Here is a 23,503-nt window from a genome sequence, read left to right on the forward strand (position 1 = left end):
GAAAAGTAATGCACAAAGAGAGCGCCACAGAGAGCGCAGTAAAGGGCGCGATAGAGAGCGCAAAGAAAGGGCTTAGAAGCTAAGTAGGGTGCTCCAACATTCCGGCCCCTTTGAAGGACTCCCGGTCTTTCAAATCCACACGGAGCACCGCCAACATCTTGGACTGGTCGCCTAGCAGCACCGCTGCCTCCAACAATCCTCCTATGAGAGGAGGTCGGGGAAGAATGAACCACCAATCGATTCGTCGCTCTGCCGCATAGTCCGTCAGGGCGTCCTTTCTCCGCTCGAAAGCCGACGGCATGTCCCTCAGCAAGCCGCTTGTTCCCGCGAAGTTCGTCACGTTGTCGCTAAAGACCATTTCCGGCTGGCCGCGCTTCCCGATGAACCTTGTAAAGACGTTAAGGACAGTATCAGTGGATAAATTAGCTACCAGTTCGAGGTGAACGGCCTTCGAGGCAAAACAAACGAATACCGCTACGTAATTTGTAACGGGCGGTCTTCCGCGTATGCGATAGCTACCATGGAATGGGCCGCAAAGTTCGAGTCCACAAACCCTGAAAGGTCGACCTTCTCGAAGGCGATCACCTGGCAAATTTCTCATTATTTGATCAACTAACTTGGGCTTGCATCGAAGGCAGTTATGTAAAACTGCTGAGCAAACCCTACGAGTATTTATCACCCAAATCTGTTGCTTTAGCAGCCCAACTAACATCTTAAATCGCCACAGCTCTTGCCACAGAGTTTTGGCCGCTATGACGATGGGGCACAAAGGTCCAAGTTGCTCAGACAAACGAGATAATATATCCCGCTTTGTCGGCTTCAACGAAGTAAAGCTATCCTCATGCAGATGATAACGAAATACATCATTATGAGGAGCCAGCATGTCGTCACCATGAAAATAATTTTTAATGACATTTAACGCGACATGGTGACATCGAGCATAAATATTTGCCAATTCAAACAACAAGCGCACAGCAAAAAATGGCGCTGATGCAGTCCCGTATGTTACAGTGTTCAACTTAAAGGACTGCAGCTCACGAGAGGCGCTTTCTCGCCAGAGAATGAGCTGGTACTTTTTGTCTTTTTCAGACACGTTTATTTGCCTGTACATCTTGGAGATGTCGGCAGTAATTGCGTATTTATTCAACCGAAAATTTACAAATGTTGAATAAAGCTCCCTCTGAATAGTCGGCCCAACCATTAAAGTGTCATTTAATGATAGGGCCGTTGACGTTTTACTAGAAGCGTCAAACACCACACGCAATTTGGTTGTGGTGCTTTCAGGTCTCAGGACACACTGATGAGGAATGTAGTAGTGCTGTCCTGGAGGAGGAGATTCAAGAGCAGACATATGCCCAAGATCACGATACTCTCTCATGAAGTCATGGTACATGTCATGGAGAGTTTTGTCTCTTGCGAGTTTGCGCTCAAGTTGCAAAAATCGTCTTTCAGCAGTTTGAAAGGAAAGCCCTAGTACAGCGGGATCGGATTTGAACGGAAGTTCGACTTGAAAACGTCCTGTAGACAGGCGCTGTACTGATTTGGTGAAGTTAGCTTCACAGGCCTTTTGTTCAGCTGTCTGGCGCACAGCCTTCGACTCATTTGGGCTCCGATCGAGTTCCCAAAAGCGTTGAACTAAGGTGTCGAGAGAACAATCATTAACTTGAGCGACAACGTTAACGCTGAATTGTTGTGGAGGTATTTGCCCTGTATATCTTCCAGCAACAACCCATCCCAGCAATGTCTTCTGCAACAATGGAAGACAAGAATTGAGCTCGATTTGCCCAACGCATAATAACTTGTAAAAAAGTTCAGCGCCTAGGAGAATATCAACCTTGGCTGGCTTATAGAATTCTGGGTCAGCCAACTCAAGGTTTGCGGGTATTTTCCAATTCGATGTGGGCACGAAGTTACCAGGCTGACAAGTTGATATGGATTTAAGAACCCAAAAATCAGTGCCAAAGCTGTGAGAATTCAAACGAGATTGAATATCAGTGCACACCTTGTGCCTACTACCAGTAGTGGTTCCACCTGCCATTACGATACTCACAGCTGTGTCTTTACGCTTTAATCGAAGGCGCTTCGCAAGGTTCTCAGTCATGAGGTTCAACTGTGAGCCGCCATCAAGTAACACACGAGCAGGATGGTAATGGCCGAATCTATCTTTAATTTTTACGACTGCTGTGGCAAGAATTACTTGATCGGCACTTAAAACGTGACCTAAGTACGCTTCTGGAGGTGCGACTGCGTGTGAAGCGGGTGAATTTGGCACAGCTACAGAGTATCTGTGCAACAACGAATGGTGTGGTTTTGAACACACCCGACATTTGGAAGCCTTGCAACTGGAAACTACATGACCCACATTCAAGCAATTGAGGCACATTTTTTGAGTCTTAGCAAACTCAAATCGCTGCATAACAGATATAGAACCGAAGGAAGGGCAAGAATAAATATTGTGATCCGCAGAACCACAATATGTGCACTTCGAAACCGGTTTTGAAGGCTTTGAAGGACCCTTGGTGCAAGAAAACGAAGCTTTACTATTTCTTGCAGGTTCTACTCGCGGTTTATTTGGAACCCGAGTTGTCTCTTCAGCCGCTAAATATTGGTAACGCCTGTTTATCTGCTTAGCGCAGTCATCCCAAGAAGGCAACTTGTCATAATCGAGCTGTTCCTCAAAACGAAATTTGGTTGCATGATCAACTTTGGCCATAACCATATGTATGATCATTGCATTCGAAATGTTCTTTTCACTTCCCAACGAAGTTAAAGACGCATAAATGGCAGAAACAGTGTCAATGATGGACCGCAAAGTAGACGCATTAGGTTTGGTCATACTTGGGATGTCAAACAATTGCGAGATAGTGTCGAAAAATATCAAACATTTGTTGTCGTACACAGACTTGAGGCTAGCAATGGCTTTTAAGTAATTGCAGTCCGTTAACTGAAACGGTTTCACAACTCCTAGAGCCTCACCTGACAAGCACGACACCAAATGATTAAACTTGTCGACGTTGGTCAACGAAGGATCGTCATGAACTAGGCTTTCAAATAAGCACATAAAATTCTTAAATTCGGCATGCTTTCCACTGAATGTAGGCAGCCGCATTTTGGGTAACTGGGACCGTTGACTGGCCATCATAGAACAGTCATGAGAAGTCTGACTTTCAACTTTTTGTTTCGTTGCCTTCACATACAACGCCTTAGTTGAAATGCACAAATCCTCAAGTGGCCCTCTACTATCGTTACTTGGATTGAGACTATCCAAATCTGCCTGAAGCGCCATAGCTTTCTTTATGTAATCTTCTAACAGCTCGAGACGACACTCGAGTTCTGTTTGCTCAAACGAAATTGTCTTTAACTGAAATGCTGTTCTCATACGAGCAATGTCAGCGCTAACCTTATCAAATTTCTGCAAGCATTGTACTAGTTTAGAACTAGATTTAGCTACTACTTGTTGCTTCTCAGATTCCGACATGGTAGAGTATAACCAAAATAAACTCTAGACAAGTTGCAAATCAACGAAAATGAAAGCCGAACTTTCCTAACAACCCTCGCAAATAACAACGCGCTAAAACAGCAAGAGACAAACTGAAATACACGCAGATTACATACACACGCACTCAATACAGTATGCACGCAAGCAAAGTAGCAGTCCAAGCGACCGCACAAACAACAACGAAATCTGCAAGCAGTCTCAGCTGTACTCAGAAAATAGGCGTCGATTACCGCAAGCACGCTTGTTGGCAACGCTAATCTGAACGGGTAGCGGGGGGAAGTTCGTTGGCCAGCGACAAGTGTAGCCGAAAAAAGGCGCGCACAAAGGAGAGAGCGACAAAATTCTTTTGCTACGCTAGCGGCGCAAGCAACAACAAAAGCTATGTTTCTATGTATGCAGCTGATGCATCAAATCTTCACCAAAAAACCAACACAATAGAACCAAAATAACTTCAAAATATTTGTTTTTTATGTTAAAAATCAGCTTAACAGCCCTTTTTTAATTATTGTTGTTTGTTTTGCCTCGAGGTTTTGTTAATAATTATGTTTATGAGGGTGTATAATGTGTTAAATTGTGCAAGGTATGACGTATGTATGTATATAATATGTGGTTATTGGCGAGTATGTATGTACATGCATATGTATGTATGATTATGTATTTGTGCATGTAAAGTGGTTGCACAAATAATTTAAGTGCCAAAAATTGAGCCCGCATAAGCATACACGTACTATATATACATATGTATGTACGTATGTGACTAGGTTTAGACAACTTTCGCTTGCACAAATTTGCAGCAATTAAACTTCTTAGAGCTTTATGCTCAATTGTTGGCACAGAATACCTGTAAGCTCTCAAAGGAGTCCACTGAAACTTCCCTGGATTCCGAGCGACGATCACCCATTAGCCAAGCCAAACGACAGCACCACAAGTAGGGCAGACAGCAGCTCCACAGTCCAAACGAGCAGTTGTAGTTGATGATATCCAGAAAGGCACCAAGCTCCAAATCCAAATAAATGTATGTATATGGTATCCAAACGACACCAGATCCAAATCAAACGAAGTAATCACACAACCGCGCACAAAAACCAAGCCACAAAGACCGCAAACAAACGAGGAAATAATCTTCTGAAAACCGATGTCCCTGCTCGGGCGCCAATGAAAAATCGCTAGCTTTTTAGCGAAACGACAAGATTTAACTATTTATTAAATGAGACGCGGTGTTCTTTAATTATTAAAATGGCTTTTAATGGCTTGGTATTTGTGCAATAACGATGTTAACCGTGCGAGAAGTATTTAACAAGTGATTTGCCTGCTGCCGCTACAAGTCAGCGGGCCGGCATAAGAAAAGTAATGCACAAAGAGAGCGCCACAGAGAGCGCAGTAAAGGGCGCGATAGAGAGCGCAAAGAAAGGGCTTAGAAGCTAAGTAGGGTGCTCCAACACCCAAAATTGGGAGCTTCTTGTGAAGGGAAATACGAGTGTACGAATGTACACTACGTTCTCTCACTGTGCTATGGAGGATTCGAGGCTCGCACTGCTTGCGTTGCTCTAACTTAGCTCGTCGGACGGGGTGGAGTTATTTCTCCTCCTACCATAGCGGACACACCACTACAAGAAAATAAGTGCACTAAACAGAAACTATCAGAACAAGCAAATTGAGTATTCGGATTTGTTCCTACAACCAGTATAAAAGCGAACAGACAGACTAATGTATAGAAGATTGCTTCTAGGGTATTAGATGTTGATCTATTCTGTACCCACCCTACCTTGGCATACCGGAAATAACAATCTTGGTCGCTAGCCGCTATAGCAACTTGATGCTACTTTTAAGTTTGTTTTGGCGGTGACAACTTAGTTAGTGTTAGTTGGACCAGCGAAAGGAAATTTACGACTTCATATCAAAGTTAAAGGCATATGTTATCATCATTATAATCCAAAATCATTCTCATTTTACATTAAATAGTTTGCAATATATTATTTTCTAAATTAAGTATATTCCAAAATAATGCTCAAAAAACATTACAGAAAATTAATTAATTTTTAAGAAATGAGAGTGAAATCGAACGTAATTCGCACATTAAATCAAATGTGATAGTATTATATGGAAAAGATCAAATAAAGAAAATAAATCACTTACCATGCACTGCCGGCGTTGCGCTCAAGAGGACTTGCTGGCACAAAAAAACGAAAATTAATGATCTTAAACTACATACATACTTTCTATGTTTAAAATTGTAGTTAGGAGTAATTTAGGTTCGATTAAAATAAAAAAAAATAAAAAATGTAGACTAAATCATTGCAAATTCTATGCCCTGGACGACCTTTGGGTTGGCAGTGGAGGTCTAGGCTTACCGATTTGGCTCTGCTTCGTCCTTGTTTCTCCGGAGCTTAAGTTCACAACCCCTGTTTTTGCGGAACTATCAATTCGTTCCGGCCTTCGTGGGACGGTCTCCGATTTTGGTTCCCACGAGTGGCGGAGAAGGGGTTAGAACACCCGGGCAGAGATCCGCATACCCGGGTAAGGCTAAGTAATGCGAGGGGTCGCCAGGTACGCCGAATGCTACGTGAGCGACTGGGTTATTTAAAAGGTCCCCCAGCCAGGCTGATCTTCGGCTTGGCATGACACCTTGATCCAGCTCTCACCTCGAAGCCATGATCAGAGACCATAGGCAGACAATGTAACCATTGAGGAGTTAGGTTGTGTGGCTTTTGTCTTTGATCTTACTTGCACACCGTTAACCGACAACGCACGGGACAAGCTTTAGTGTCATTACCAGTTGGCACCCTCTTAGAGGGCTCAGCTCGACGGTGTTTGCCAACCAATCATTCATTTTAGTGATGTCAAAATCTAAATATGCCAAAAGTTCGAGCTGAATGTGATCCTGGAACTCTACCCGTAATACTCTTTTCACAGATTCATAGGCTTTAACAGTGTTATTAAAAAAAATTAATAAAAATGTTTTTCTTTATTCATTACTTGACCCGACTTTCTCGCAAACAAGTTCAAATCTTTTAAAGAATTTACATGGCAACATGCTTGGGCTTGCCAGCCTAGGCAGCAATGCGTTCATTGGGCGAATCCTTTATCCATTCGACGGACCACTATACAAGAATATGTGCTGACCTAGCAGATGTTAAAATATGATGAAAGCGTGAAGCTAACTAGGAGGATGTTATTCCTTGCATACCAGCCTTACCTTGTTGTACCCTGTACATGAAATGTACAAGAGTATACTAGGTTTGCGCGAGCTGAAAAATGTAACAGGCAGAAGGAGGCGTGGCAGACCCACACAAATCCTATGTAAATGTGAAATTACACCTTGAATATGATGAGAGGTAAAATCGATCAAAAAAATTAAATTATTTGTTTAATTTCCATAATTGTTTCACACATACACGTATGTACAGAGTATTTGAAAGTCGTCACACACAACTTTAGCTTATAACTTATTTTCCTTGCGTTGGAATGAGAATAAAATGACGTAAACGAAAATGGATGGATGGACACTAACAAGAAGATCAATAAGAATGCAGTTAGGTTAGGTTGGTATGGCTGGGGTGATGGTTTTCAGCCACACACTTAGTCCTATCAAGGCCCTCTGTGACACCATATAATTATTAATATTCCTTTACCACTGCAGCCAGCCTGTGGTCCTAATGAATTTTTCGACGTTTACTGAATCGATGTTTGCCAGCTCAGAGAGATCAGTCAAGAATGGTCATCCCAGAGCAAGGATCCTGCGCATACTGAGCGCTGGGCAGCGTCAGAGGAGGTGCTCGACACTTTCTTCCTCTTCTTCATCCCTGCAGCTCGGCGTGCCTTCCAATTGGGCAGTGGCTAGTGGGCGTCCCCACTATTAACGAGACATCCTTCCTGCCCAGCTCCAATAATCTGCGTGTCCTTTTCGCATCCAGGGACGGCCAGGTTGACCTTGTCCGAACGCAGTTGTGTTCTAAAAAGTGCTTGGTTATGTGTCCTGAGCCGGAAGGTAGCAAGTGGCATGCCCACACCTTCCTTTCCTGGAAGGATTAGTGGATTCGTTCCCTCCCTTGCCAGCTCATCTGTTATGCAGTTACTCTCGATGTTACGATGTCCACACGAGGTAGACACTGCTTGGACATGCTTGGCTATCTCATTGAGACCATGATGACCTTGAAGTTATCCCTGTTGGAGTCATACGCTTTAAGAGCTGCCTGACTATCAGAGTAGATGTAACATTGCTTTCCACTTATTGCATTCGCCTTCTGCCTGATAGACACTGCAGTTATCAAGAATCCAAAAGGATATCCTAATGCCCAGGTCAGGAGAGGAGACTCCTCCCCAATGCGTTGAGAGAGCTGATTCCATTAGGTTGCACAGCGTTTGCGGAAATTTACCGCACCCATAGTAGCGGGAAGAGAACTCCCCCCTGTTGAGTCCCCCTGCTGATGAACTTACGAGTAGATTGGCCGCTCAGCTCGGCATTTACCTTGCCTGTGCAGTGTCTTAGGTAGGTTTCTACTACTCTCTTTAGAGTTTTCAGAAGAAAAGAAGACAAGGTTATGGGCCCGAAGTCCTTAGGCTTGACAAGTGATGCTTTCCCAGTTTTGGGGATGAACACCACTTTCACCTCTCTCCAGCCTGTAGGAATGTGGTTGATTAGCAAGCTGTCCTTGAGCATAGCCTGTAACCAAGGCATAATGAGCATCAGAGAGGGATAAAGTTTGGCTGGGACAATGCCGTCTGGGCCAGGGGACTTGAAGTTTTGATAGCCCATTTTCTCATTCACTATGTTGCATACCAGTTGCCTTGGTACGCCTAGTGGGTTATGAGAGAAGTCTGCGCTGCTATTATCAGAACAGCCGGGGAAGTGGGTGTCGAACAGTAGTTCTAGAGATTCCTTAGTCGAGTCCACCCATCTGCTGTTCTCGGTCGTAGTAGAGATGGCAGTAAGGGAGTTTAAGCTAGCACTTTTCGCAACCTAGAGGTGTCAGATACAGATTCTATCTCGTTACATAAATTGGCCGTAACAGAAATTAGCTTTACTCGCCGACTTGTAGCTACTTAACTTGAGTTTGTAGGATCATTAGTACTACTATGACGGAGAATTCCGCCGCATCACAAATTACCTATAACCTAATCCTTGGAAAGAACAAAAATGTAACGGACTACTAACAATTTTTTGTCAAGAACAGAAAATGTTCATTTAAATACCTTAAATTGCTACTGGTAATTAATAAGGTGAAAATATATGGGTAGGTCAGCACACACAAAATAAATACAATTTGAAATATTATATTGGGATAAGACGGGCAATACCTGCTAGTACACACATATAAGTGTATGTATTCAATTGTACAGTTCAACACTTATCCATATGTGTTTATATACTCTGTATATAAAATCTACAAGAGTATATTAGGTATATTATGTAACAGGCAGAACGAAGCGTGGCAGACCCCAAAAAGTATATATATTCTTGATCAGCATGACGAGTCGATCTAGCCCTGTCTGTCTGTCTGTCCGTCTGTCCGTCTGTCCGTATGAACACATGGATCTCAGGTAGAGACGCCAAACTTTGCACAAAGATGCGTTATACAAAGTGTTTTCCAAAGTAAACAGGACTTAAAAAAAAAACAGAACAAATGGTTTTCCGGCAAAATCAATTTATTTTATTCAAATAGTCTCCTTCTGCTTCAATACAGCTTTTTGCACGATCCAAAAGCATGTTGAACGAGTGTTTTAGCTCGTTGGCCGGTATGGACGCTAGTATGCCGGTGCAAGCTTTTTGAATGGCCTATACGTCTGCATAATGCTTTCCTTTCAAGGACAAATGCATTTTTCCGAAAAGATAGATGTCGCACGGTGCCATATCAGGTGAATACGGTGAGTGGTTAATGGTAAAAATGTGATTTTTGGTCAAATAATCGGTCACAAGCGTCGATCGATGAGAGCAATTTTTAGTCGTCAGTCAATTTGTGCGAAACAAACCGTGCACACACCTTTCGTAAGCCCAAATGTTCGGTCAAAATGCGATAAATCGATGTTTTGGAGATGTTCAATTCCATTTCCATCAATTTCAATGATCACGAATTTTGATTGGCCCACATGTTGATCGTCATTTATGTCCTCGCGACCACTTTGAAAACGTTGAAACCACTCGTGCACTCAGCTACAGGGTAGGCTATCATCGCCATAAACTTGTTCCATCAAATTAACGTTTCGGTAAAAGCTTTACCAATTTTAAAACAAAATTTAATGTTTGCTCACTGGACAATCGATAAAGATAGCAAATTCTAACGCACCAGTCGACATATAGATAGCGCCACCAGGGGGCGCTAGATTCAAAAAGTCCTGTTTATTTTGGAACGCACCACGTATGTGTACGCTGTGCAAGTTTGTTTTTTTTTTTTTGTTGTTCGCCGCACTTCCCCCCTATGGGGGTTTTCCCGATGTTCCATTCGTATTTTAGTCCCTGATGCCTTATGTGAATACGCAGAAAATGTGTACTTTGGATTTCCATCCCACCCCCCCCCCCCCCCTCTCCCATGCAAATCTCTAATTCTTAGGTATTTTGCAAATACCCTCAGTTAGTAATTATGTGTCCGCATACCAAGATTCATTAGACCGATTTAACAAGAAGTTATAGCCATACATATATTTGCTGCTGCAGTGCTGCTCAAGCGCTGCCCAAGCGCTGCCCGCAGCTGCTGATGCTTTGGTTGACTGCAAACACGCTTACACAGACACGAATAGACGCGCATAAACATACATGCACTCACATACACGTAATTGCTTTGTATATGTGCAATTATACACCGTTTACGTGAGTTCGAATACCAAGTGAGGTAAAATCGATCTAAATTTTTTTTTTTAATTTTCTTAATATTTAAATTTTTATAATTATTCTAAACATATGTACAGAGTATTTCAAAGTCGGGACACCCGACTTTAGCTTTTTTACTTGTTTTTGAATATGAATGTTGTGAGTGCAAAAGGCGTGTTTTTGCTTTTGTAAATCGCAAGAATACATTCACGGAATCAGCTTAACGCTTAATGTCTCCCAAAAGTCTTCAGAATACATTTGTTAGCTGACGCAACCTTTTATCAAAAACGGCAAATCGCTTGTAAATATGCGATCAGCTGAGATGCTAGAGATGGGCACGTAATTGGTTGTAAAAGATCACGAATCCACGGTGAATGGATATAAAAATTTTTCTTTGTAAATCGAATAACTTGGAGAATGTCGATATTTTTAATTTAAGCTTTTATACAAGTGTATATGGTAGTTTAATTTCCAAGGACTGATATATGTATGCACATAATATTACTTTTTCGTAAAATACAGGGTGCGCCATCTTTTATGTCGGTATGTAAACATTGAATATCTTTGAAAATAAACAACCGATTTTCAAGTATGAGATATTTTTATTTAATTTGGTTCTGTACAATTTCTTGAGCTGAGGTTTTCAACACTGGTCTACTCAACTCAATCGGATCACTAATGACAAAATTATTCAATATCTACATACCGACATAAAAGATGGCGCACCCTGTACTTTGTGGGGTCTGCAACGCCTCCTTCTGTGTGTTACATGTAAACTCACACAAAAGTAATATACCCTTTTACCCCTTGGGTTCAGGGTATAAAAAGTAAAGAAATATTAAAACCCCAATATTCAAGCTCCAAGATTAATTTCAGTTTTAAGCAGTTTATATTATATTTTATTTTATTTGTATTATCTTATTGATCACAAAAACCAAATTTGAAGTTCATCGGTGAAAAACTGCAGATTTTTCAATTGAAACTCGAATTTTCCAAAATCCCTTCTTTGTGTGCACCTAAATTATGATAAGATACTTGACCCCAAATTTCAGCTGTGGGCTGTTGACGCGGGTTCCTTTTGTGCCCCAAGAAAGCCCCAATAATTCAGCCTCCAAGACAAATTTAAAAAATCCGATCATATTTTATTTGAATTCTTTTATTGATTTTAGAAACCACATTTTAAGTCGATCGGTTGAAAAATGGCCCAAATTTCACCTTTCTTGCAGCAAATTCCCATATTTCAGGCCCCAAGAAAAATTTCAAAAAACCAAGTATGCAGTTTTTCTTGGAATTTTTCTGAGAGTATTCAAACTAAGTTTGAAATTAGTCAACCACCACTTTCTAAGTCGATCGGTTGAAAATTGTAGACTTTTCATACAAGCGTTGGAGCATGTTTTCCCCCCTTTTCGAAGCTCGAATTTTTCAAAATTCTAAGTGGACACCTACACTATGAAAGGATACCTTAGTCCAAATTTCAGCTTCTACCGTTTGGGCTGTGTGTTAATCACCAATCAGTCAGTCAGTCAGGGCAAACTTATAAATATAGATTAGAAACAAAACCTAAACAAGTTAAACAGACCCAATCTCACATATTTGGGTGCTCAACCTACAGAAGTACAGCAGGGGCTCTATGTGTGAAGCAGAACAGAAAAGTGTCGAAGGTGAACCAGTGGCAAGTTTTAAATTAAATTAAATTGCTATACTATGAGCATGTATAAATAATTGTAGTGCGGAAGAAAAGACGTTTTTAACAACGACGTAATATATATAGTATAGTACATGAAGGTAACAATTTTAAGAGTGTAACGGTTACAGAATGTCCCGTGCTTATTATTTATTTTAAATAAGCGTGCATAACACGAGAAAACAAAACCGGAAGAGAAACACTTAAACTGACTTCGGACGGACTTGCACCTACACTAAACTGCACACATGTATATTCAGAACTCTGATGTTTGCGAGTCTGAATACGCCCTCCCTACCTCTGTCATTACTAAAAGCCACACACAGAACAACAAAAGAAATTAACAATGACCCCTTACGCTGGAAACAAAAACTTGGGTTTGGCGTGAAATCACAAAATTGGTTAATTAGCGACACATTATAAATAATTTATTTAAATGAAAATAAAAATACGAGTATTAAAAGAAAACAAAAAAATGAAGGAGCCTACTATTATTAACAAAATCCATAAATCGAAACATAATATAAGACAAATTACAAAAACTGAAAACTATAACTTTTAAATAAAATATAAATAAATATTGCTCGATAAAAATCCCTATTAAATATTCGCTCAGTGGAGCAGAAAAAAAAACTAAATTAAATCAATTCAGTGCACATTTGGTGTTCCTAGGTCTTATAGTCTCCGAGATATAGGCGATTATATGAATGGAAAATCGGGAAAAACCCCCATAGGGGGGAAGTGGGGGGGGAAAATAAAACAGACTCGTATAGCGTACACACATAAGACATCTTTGTGGAAAATTTGGTGTCTCTATCTCTTATAGTCTCTGAGATCCAGGTGTTCATACGGACGGACAGACGGACAGAGAAGAAGCTTCTTGGGTGCTTGCGCGCCGCTGCACTATGGCCCGAATTTATTCGGTTTTTTTCTTTTTAGGCACTAATCACAAAAAAAATATGCAAAAAAAAAATGGTTTACGCGTGCGGGCGAATTCTATGCCAAGATTTAAGGCGTTTTCGCGCCGATTTCAAGCGCCTCTGCCGATTGAAGATAAGCAGCGACCCCCGTCAACGTTTGGTCGCCACAATCCGCGTTTTAGCACTCCTTAGCTAAAACCGGAGCTTGCTGGTGTAGAGCGGACGGGAAAGCTTGCCTGGAAGTAAGTCGCTCTCTTCTCTTGTCTGCCTATTCCTCCTTCTGGGCACTGCGGTCGATCGAATGGATGTGCAAGGCAAAGTTTGTTACGTTACACAGCTGATACAGGCCCTGCAAATTAAATAAATGCCTATAGGACTGCCTGAACACTTTTTGCAAAAAAAAATACAAAACAAGTAAAAAAGATAAAGTCGGGTGTCCCGACTTTGAAATACTCTGTACATATGTTTACAATATTTATAGAAAAAAAAGGGAGTTAGAGAAAATCGCATTTGCGGGGGAGAGGGAGAAAGGAGGTAAATTCCAAAATATACATTTTCTGCGTAATCACAAAAGGCATCTTGGACTTTAAATTTGATATCCCTAGGTCTTATAGTCTCCGAGATATAGGCGATTATACGAATGGAAAATCGGGAAAACCCCCATAGGGGGGAAGTGGGGGGGAAAATCAAAAAAATAAATAGTCTCTGAGATCTAGGTGATCATACGGACGGACGGACGGACAGACGGACAGACAGACAGCCAGGGCTAAATCGACTCGTCTTGTCATGCTGATCAAGAATATATATACTTTGTGGGGTCTGCCACGCCTCCTTCTGCCTGTTACATTTTTCAGCTCCCGCAAACCTAATATACTTCTGTACATTTCATGGACAGAGTATAAAAAATTCAGCAATCTACATATTCTGACTTACCCTGGCCTGATTTCAATTTTTTTTCCACAAATAATTTAATGATTTTAATCCTTAAAACGTTTGAACAGATCAATTAAACGATCTATTGTATGAACTTTCACTTGGATTTTTGTTTCCTTTTTTTGTTCAAATAAAACAAGAGAGAACGCTACAGTCGAGCAAGCCCGACAGTGTAATACCCTGTACCCAGGTAAACTTCCGTCACTGAGTTATATGCGCCCATAGCAGCAGCAAAAAGAGGAAGAAGAAGAGCGAACTTGTTGCTGCAGTTTGGGGGGGTTGTATTGGCGAGAATTTGTTTCGCTAATAACTTTTCTTAGAATTGAGCGAATTGAATAAAATTTTGAACAACAGTAGACAATTATATATAAATTATGTGTGCAAAGTGTGGTTTAGGTAGCATTTGAAATGTGGACGCTATTGACGAAATTCTGCAGCGAGGGAAGGGGGGGAAATTAAAAAAAAAATAATAATAAACTCGTCCTTACTCGGACCTAGGAGAATCTGGATGCCAACTTTGGTTATTCTAGTTTTTATAGTTTCTGAGATCCTCGCGTTCATCCAGACGGACAGACGGACGGACAGACGGACGGACATGTCTAGATCGATTTCTCTCGTCATGCTGATCAAGAATATATATACTTTATGGGGTCGGAGATGCTTCCTTCTGTATGTTACATACTTTGCACAAACCTAATATACCTTTTTTACCCTACGGGTACAGGGTATAACAAGAGAGAACGCTACAGTCGAGCAAGCCCGACAGTGTAATACCCTGTACCCAGGTAAACTTCCGTCACTGAGTTATATGCGCCCATAGCAGCAGCAAAAAGAGGAAGAAGAAGAGCGAACTCGTTGCTGCAGTTTGTGGGGGTTGTACTGTAGAGAATTTGTTTCGCTAATAACTTTTCTCAGAATTGACCGAATTGGATAAATTTAAACAACAGTAGACAATTATATATAAATTATGTGTGCAAAGTTTGGTTGAGGTAGCATTTGAAATGTGGACGCTATTGACGAAATTCTGTAGCGGGGGAAGGGGGGGAAAATTAAAAAAAAAAAAATAAACTCGTCCTTACTCGGACCTAGGAGAATCTGGATGCCGACTTTGGTTATTCTAGCTTTTATAGTTTCTGAGATCCTCGCGTTCATCCAGACGGACGGACGGACATGTCTAGATCGATTTCTCTCGTCATGCTGATTCAGAATATATATACTTTATGGGGTCGGAGATGCTTCCTTCTGCATGTTACATACTTTGCACAAACCTAATATACCCTTTTTACCCTACGGGTACAGGGTATAAAAATATCAGCACAAGAAAACTTTTTATATAACTCGTAGGCTTGCTTAATGCTTGCCACTTCTGGTTTGGATGACGTACAAAATAAGAAGACCGAGTCTATTGTCGTTGCCGCCAAAGAAAACTTTTAACAGAGCGTCAGTGAAAGGCGCCAAATTCTTCTTTCTTGACACTTGCTGCTGTTAATTTACTTTCCATGTTGAACCTTGAAAGGCTACTGTTTTTCAAATGACCAATAGATAGTCGTTATTATAAAACAAAAACAAAATTAAATGTAACAACTGGCTACAAGCGACGCTACAAACAAATTTCTTGCCCTACCTGATAACTGACCTTGCGTGACCTTAGGTTATATTGTCTTTCATTTTTATCATTTTGCTTTTTCGAGACTTCAGCTGCCTTACTTTTAACCATGTTAAAAGAATCTTTCTTTTGAAAATGCAATGGCTCTATCTTCTAATATCTCTAGCGATTTTAAGAGCCTTTTTATTGGCTCCAGAAGTCACCATATGCTGGCCAAATACCATATAATAAGGACTCGTATTTAACGCAGCATGCACTGCAGAACGTACAAGTAAAACACAAGATATTCTACTTATATTTTCGTCCCAATCTCGCTGATCATGCCGTATGTATGAACGAATTGCCGCAATTACTGACCGATTAACTCGTTCAGAAGCATTTGCTAGCGGTAAATGTACGGCTGTGAACATATGTGAAATTTTGTGTGCTTGCAGTAAATTCCGAAAAGCAATAGATTTAAATTGGGACCCATTGTCTGACACAATACATTCTGGTACCCCAAAAGTGTGGAAAAGCTCATTTTGCAGTTTTTAACTGCTTTGAGGAAAACGAATTTTGAGAAGTGATCCAGAACTATGAAAACTCCCACATGACCACTTCTAGAACGCGGATATGGACCTAAGAAATCCATGTACAACCGTTGCGTTTCATGCGGTTTGCCAAGTGGAGGTCCCAAAGTACAGTTTACAGATTTTGTAGACTTACGAGTTTCGCATGCATTATTATTGTCACACGTCGTTTACCAAACTAGGCCAGTAATAATAACGACGAATGCGCTCCAATGTTTTATGTATTCCCCCATGTGATGCTAAAGGATGGTCGTGAGCATTTTTTAAAACCGTTTCTACCAAGGATTTGGGCACCCATAGCTTCCAAGTATACGTATCATGCAACCGGTCTCTATTTGAATAGTCTGAGCTCCTATAAACCAAATTATCGGGCGATTTTTAGGTCAGGAAATTGATCCAGATTGGCCTTAACACGTTCTACCAAATCCGAATATTCTTCCCCCTTGAACTCTGGCGTCTCCAAATCAACCAATAACCCATTATTCAAGTCAACGGCAGCAATCTCATCCTCGTTAATTCTCGACAAGGCATCTGGGACTACATTAAGCATTAAGCATAGTTTTAGTGCCCATATTGCCAACCGCGAATGCAAATCACTTTGCGACATGAGGCACTTTAGAGAGGCATGGTCTGTAATTATTGTAAATTCCAAGCCTTCTATATAAGCCCTAAAGCGTTTCAGACAAATTATAGCTGCCAGGCATTCTTTTTCCGTGACAGAATAGTTCCTTTGAGATGAATTTAGTTGTGTAAAATCTGGACTTCGTAATAGTGGTGCTGTGCTTAACCTTTCTTTCAAATTTTCAAATGCCCTTTTTCCCTCTTCTGACATGGCAAACTTTTTCTTGGTTATAAGAAAATCAGTCAATGGCGCAGTCACAGAAGCAAAATTATTGATAAATTTTCTGTACCAGCCAGCCATTCCCAAAAAGCTGCGTAAGGATTTTATGTTTTTGGGAAGTGGAACGTTGGTGCTGGCGAACACTTTTTCGGGAGCGGTACGTATGACGCCTTCTCCCACAATATGGCCAAGATATTTTACAGAGCGCGAGATTTGGGACATATGTATATTTATGTATATAGTATGATAGGGATAAATCAAGGTAAGTAAAAAAATAAAATAAACTCGTCCTTTCTCGGACCTAGCAGAATCTGGATGCCAAGTTTGGTTATTCTAGCTTTTATAGTTTCTGAGATCCTTGCGTTCATCCAGACGGACGGACAGACGGACATGTCTAGATCGATTTCTCTCGTCATGCTGATTCAGAATATTTATACTTTATGGGGTCGGAGATGCTTCCTTCTGCATGTTACATACTTTGCACAAACCTAATATACCCTTTTTACCCTACGGGTACAGGGTATAAAAAGTTTGACCTGACTGACTGACTGACTGACTGATTGGTGATCAACGCACAGCCCAAACGGTAAAGGCTAGGAAGCTGAAATTTGGACTCAAGTATCCTTTCATAGTCTAGGTGCCCACTAAGAAGGGATTTTGGAAAACTCCAGCTCCAAAGGGGGGAAAACAGGCTCCAAGGTTTGTATGAAAAATCTACAATTTACATCTGATTAACTTTAAACTTAATTTGTATACTCCCAGAAAAATTGGGCATACTTGGTTTTTTGAAATTTTCCTTGTGTTATTGTTCTAAGGCTGACATTACTGCTATCCAGGAAATGCGATGGATAGGCCAGGGCTGCATAAAGAAAAACAAATGTGACATATACTACAGCTGCCACCCGCAACGGCATGAGTTTGGTTGTGGCTTCGTTGTTGGCGCTCAGTTACGACGTCGTGTCTCTCACTTTCAGTCAATAAACGAGAGACTGGCAACGATACGAATTACTGCCAAATTCTTTAACATCAGCCTTATCTGTGCGTACGCCCCCACTGAAGAAAAGGACGACGGGAAAAAGATACCTTCTATGCGGAGCTCGACCGTGCCTACGGCCGCTGTCCAGCTCATGACATTAAAATCCTTCTTGGGGATTTCAATGCCAAGGTTGGGCGAGAAGGTGTCTTTGGAGCAACAGTCGGCCGATTTAGTCTCCACGAGACCGCCTCGAGCAATGGTCTGAGGTTAATCGACTTTGCTGCAGCGCAGAACATGGTAGTTAGTAGTACCAGAATTTGTCATCCTGACATCCACAATGCTTCCTGGCTGTCTCCTGATCGATTAACGCGGAACCAGATTGATCACGTTGTGACCGATGCAAGGCATGCATCCACCATACTCGACGTTCGTTCGTGTCGGGGTCCTTACATTGACTCGGACCATTATCTTGTTGCAGCCAAGGTACGCACGCGGGTATGTGTGCCCAAAACGCCGCGTCGAAGTATGATGAATAAGATGAACATCGGAGAGCTGCAATCACTACAGACAGAGGACGCATACTCCACTCAACTCTCTGGCATGCTCAGCCAGCGCTCTCCCATGCCTGCAAACATCAGTGATATGTGGGCGCACATATCCCACTCCCTACGTACTACAGCAGAAGACGTACTTGGGTTCCAGCGCCCTCCACCACGGAATCCATGGTACGACCAGGAGTGTCGTGAAGCTACAGCAGCAAAAGACGTCGCATACCGAAGAACATTGCAGGCTGGTGCTACTCGAGCTGTAGTAGAATAAAGAGGAGAGAAGAGAAGCGACTTTTCAGACGGAAAAAACAGGAGCTTGAAAAGCGTGAGTGTGAGATTGTGGAGCGAAGCAGAGACAGGAATGAAGCCCGAAACTTCTACCAGAGGGTTAAGTGTCTGACCCAGGGCTTTAGGTAGGGCGCATTTGTCTGCAAAGATGATGACGGAAACCTGGTCACGGATGCAGAGAATGTGCTAAGGCTATGGAGGGATCACTTCTCAAGTCTACTTGCAGACGGAAATGACGATCCAAGAACCCCAATCGACGACGATGGTATAGAAGTACCGGTTCCAAGCCATATGGAGGTTAAGGTTGCAATACAGCGGCTTAAGAACAACAAAGCCCCAGGTGCTGATTGACTGCCTGCTGAGTTGTTTAAATCTGGTGGTGATGAGTAAGTAAGGTCCATGCACCAACTCATCTGCGAGATATGGCTTGTGGAGAATATGTCCGAAGATTGGAGCCTTAGTACGATCTGCCCTACTCTGAAGAAGGGCGATGACACGCTACGTACCAACTATCGTGGTATTAGCCTTCTTCTAATCGCATATAAGATTTTTTTCGAGCGTACTGTGTGAGAGATTGAAGCCACATGCAAAGACACTGATTGGACCTTATCAGTGCGGTTTCAGACCTGCATTGACCAGATCTTCACACTACGCCAGATCCTGGAAAATACTTACAAAAGTCAGATCGACACCTACCACCTTTTTGTTGACTACAAGGCTGCGAGATCGCCTATATGCTGCCATGTCTGAGCTTGGTATCCCTGCTAAGCTAATTTGGCTCTGCAGAATGACGTTGAGCAATACCATCAGCTCCGTTAAGGTAGGAAACGACCTCTCCGAAACCTTCACTACCAAGCGAGGTCTCAGACAAGGTGACTCGCTCTCATGTATGCTCTTCAACCTTCTTATGGAGAGCATTATAAGGAAAGCCGGAGTACATCGGACGGGCACAATATTGACAAACATATGTGTCCAGCTCCTTGGATATGCCGATGATATTGACATCATTGGTCGGACCAAGCGTGATGTCACTGGTGCTTTTGGAGCGATCGAAAGGGAATCGGCCAAAGTAGGTCTGGCGGTAAACATGAGCAAAACAAAGTTTATGGTGTGCTCTAGCAGAGAATTGATTATCATCTGAACTATAACTTTGAATCTGTCAAGGAATTCATATACCTTGGCTCTGCTCTTGACAACAGCAACAATATCAGCCTGGAGATTAAGCGGCGAATAATCCTTGCCAACAGGTGCTACTATGGGCTCAGTAGACAATTGAACAGTAGAGCTCTCTCTTGGCAGACGAAAATAACGCTCTACAAGACGCTCATCCTTCCGGTGCTCTTATATGGGGCTGAGACTTGGACCACCACACAATCAGATGCAGCTGCTCTTGGGGTGTTCGAGAGGAAAATTCTCCGCAAGATCTTCGGTCCTATTTGCGTTGGCGATACATACCGTATCAGATGGACACTGACAGGTCATGTTGTACGTATGAAAGAAGAAGCTCCAGCTCGAAAAGTATTTGATGCGGTAGTTGGAGGACAACGGAGGAGAGGAAGACCCCGAATACGTTGGAAGGACCAAGTGACTGAAGGCCTAACATCACTTGGTGTTACCAATCGGAGGAGACGCGCGCAAAGAGGCGCGTGGAGGCAAATTGTGCATCAGGCAGAGTCCCAATAGGGTTGTTTATGCCAAATAATAATAATAATCTACTTAACTAAATCTAAAACTTTGTATACATACACAAACACACATATTACGAGTGAAAGTGGACGCGTGGGCGTGTTTTCTACTCGATCGTCGGTTTTCCTTGTTTGTAGTTGCAAGTTGGCTGCAAGAAATTGTTTTTGTTTTGCTTTAGCACTTGGTGGACACTAAGGTGTGCAAGGTACTCACCGTCTTTGTAGTTAGAAGGTTGCGCGGAGTCGGTCCTGGCCTGACTTTAAGCCTTGGTGCCCCGTTGTCCTGCTGCGACACCTGAACTTTGACCCCTACGGGTCTTGCTGCTGCAAATTGACCTGCCGTGAATACGTTTTTTCCTTTTGCCTGCTGATTCGCCAACGCGTTACTGCTTGGCCATCGAGGGAGGTCGCTCTGAACTCGCCTCGATGACTGATACGCAACCAAAGGGGTTGCAGAAGGTGGCTTCCACTTCCACCAGCCAGTGACTGCTAAAGGTGAGATGCAGGTACTGGGCTCGCACCTACAGGCGGTCTGTCGCCTCTTTGAAGGCCAGCAAAAGCGCCATGTAAACCAACAGGATAAGGAGCTTTTTGTTGAGATGTTCGGGCTATACAACTCCATATGAATCAAGGTCGATTGGTCGCATATTGGTGAGAAGCCGGCTAGGACTGACGTCGGCATGCAAAAGACAGCGCCAGGCGCAAAAGTGACGAGTGCCCCTAAGAAAGCACCAAACGCGTCGGCAACAAACAACCGGAGTAACCAAGGCGTCAGTCGTGCTGCAGCAAGCGAAGGGAGCAGGAAGCAGCCCCGAGTGAAGCAACCAGCAACGCAGCCCGCGGTAACTGCATCCAGCACCACTGGAGAACAAAGTTGGCAGAAGGTGAGAAATAGGCGCAAGAAAGAGTCCCATAAGACCGCATTGCAAACGAGAAGATCCATGCCCGAAAATAGGGATAACCTGTCCTACAGCGAGATCCTGCGTATGGTCACCAGACGCGAGGATGACACCAGGGCGTGAGCGAGTGCATAAATAAGGTAAGGAAAACGCGGAGCGGTGACCTACTCCTTTAACTCAAGAGGGGTAGCAACGAGAGTGCCCAGAATTTGACGTAAGCATCGGCCAGGCCCTCGGTGCCGGGGTTTCAGTCCGGGTTGTCGCGCAGGAGCGGTGGTTCGAAGTCTGGGTCCTTGACGAGTTGGTTGAGGCAGAGGATGTTCGGGCGGAAGTGCGAATCCAGGCCGGAATTGGTCCCGAGCTATGCAGCGTTAAAAGCCTGCGTTGATCATAAGCTCATCGGGCAAGCCTGCCGAGAGCTTACTCAAGCTTGGCAAGCTAAAAATTGGGTGGACCAGCTGCCACATTAAAGAACGCGTCACTGCGCAAAGGTGCTATCGATTCTTGGAGCCTGGCCACATTGCTATGAACTGCATCAGCGTAGTGGATAGAAGCAACTGGGTCCGCCATATGCTTCCGGTGCAGCAACAAAGGAGTCGCAGATGTATGCTCACATCTGGTAGCCACAAATGTCCTCTAGAGACTGGGCGCTCCCTACACAGTCGCCAATGAAGAAGTTCAGCTTAACTCGAACCACTGCGTAGTGGCGCACGACCTGCTGACGCAATCAGCTGTGGTACGTGCAGCTGACGTGGCGATCATCAGCGAGCCATACAAAGTGGGAAGCGGCACCGAGTGGATATCCAACTCCAGTAAACAGGCAGCAATATGGCTATGTGGAAGCCACTACAGTCAGCTGTATTTTGTCCAATCGGAAGCAGGCTTTGTGCGTGCTAAAATCGGCAGCTACCGGATCTACAGTTTCTACCTGGCAGCTAGCCTGTCTCTTAGCAAGTTTTCCATAATGATCGACTCGCTAGTGAATGATGCTAGGAGTCGCAATCGCGTCATCATTGCTGTCGACTTTAATGCTTCGTCAACAGAATGGGGCAGCATCTCAACCAACGCTAGAGGCAGAGTACTAATAGAGGCCTTTGCGACAATGGATATCGCACTACTCAATTCGGGATCGAGAAACACGTTCAGCAGGGCCGGTGCCGGCTCAATAATTGACCTAACATTTGTTAGCGGCGCCCTGTTCCCATCCTCCTCCTGGAACATGGGCCTGGACTACACGGTAAGCGACCACGAGGCTATTTTCTGTGTGCCAGCGAACCAAAATACCCACTGGTAGGGTGTTTCATAGCGAGTCGCTCAACACGCGTGCCTTTTCAGCAGCCTTGGATGGCCTTGGTGCCTCAAGCAGTGCCCAGCACACGGCAGAGCGGATATCAGCCCGCGTAGAGGAGGCGTGCCGGGCTAGTATGACCCTCCGGAAAACAAATCGACGCCATCACAACCCCGTGTACTGGTGGAACAGGCAAATCGCCGAAGCTCGTACCGCCTGCTTACGTGCAAGGCGACTCTACCAGCGCTCGAGACGCTCAGCCTCCTTTATGAACTCCTAGAGGACTATCACCAAAAAAGGAGAGCCCTAAATCAACTTATTAAGCAAGCGTAGTTGCTTTCTTGAGCTCTGCGACTCAGCCGACCATGACCCTTGGGGTAGAGCATACCAAAAGGATCGGCCTCAGCGCGTCAGCAGTACCGTCGGATGCTCCGACCGTAACACGTATAGTAGAAGTGCGGTTTCCTCTCAGGCAAAATGATACTTCCAGTGCGACCGAGTATGGATTTGGTAGCCCATCCTTCCCAGTAGAAATGGTAACATCCGACGAAGTGCTAGCGATCGCATGCAGCCTTAAACCATCCAAAGCGCCAGGTCCGGACTCGATACCGAACAGAGCAGTAAGACTAGCCATGGCACTCTACCCAGCTGCTTTCGTGGATCTGTACAACCAGGGTCTCAGGGAAGGAGTGTTTCCGGATAAGTGGAAACGGCAGAGGCTTATCCTATTGCCAAAATCTGGTAAACCTCCGGAAGATGCATCATCATACAGGCCAATCTGCCTATTGGACTCGCTAGGGAAGGTGTTAGAGAAAATTATAAGCTGCAGGCTGAGCGTGGCCCTGGAGAAAGCAGGCGGTCTATCACCTAACCAATTTGGGTTCCGCAAGGCGAAGTCAACAATAGACGCCATCAACAACGTGGTAAACATCGCTTCTGAAGCCATCGCGGGATCACGCTGG

The 23,503-nt window shown here is 43.3% G+C and overlaps 1 protein-coding gene across 1 annotated transcript in view; it reads right to left on the reverse strand.

Moving 5' to 3' along the window:
- Positions 1 to 23,503, reverse strand: part of LOC115630731 (Down syndrome cell adhesion molecule-like protein Dscam2) — a 307,894-nt gene that overhangs the window by 7,527 nt on the left and 276,864 nt on the right. The window contains exons 25-26 of the mRNA XM_030527385.1: positions 5,636 to 5,669; positions 4,570 to 4,640 (exon numbers count right to left, since the gene is read on the reverse strand). Coding sequence (XP_030383245.1) covers positions 4,570 to 4,640; positions 5,636 to 5,669 — 105 coding nt within the window. The remainder of the gene's footprint in view (positions 1 to 4,569; positions 4,641 to 5,635; positions 5,670 to 23,503) is intronic.

Source organism: Scaptodrosophila lebanonensis, unplaced genomic scaffold, assembly GCF_003285725.1.
Source record: "Scaptodrosophila lebanonensis strain 11010-0011.00,11010-0021.00 unplaced genomic scaffold, SlebRS2 tig00001410-arrow-pilon, whole genome shotgun sequence".
Lineage (NCBI taxonomy): Eukaryota > Metazoa > Arthropoda > Insecta > Diptera > Drosophilidae > Scaptodrosophila > Scaptodrosophila lebanonensis.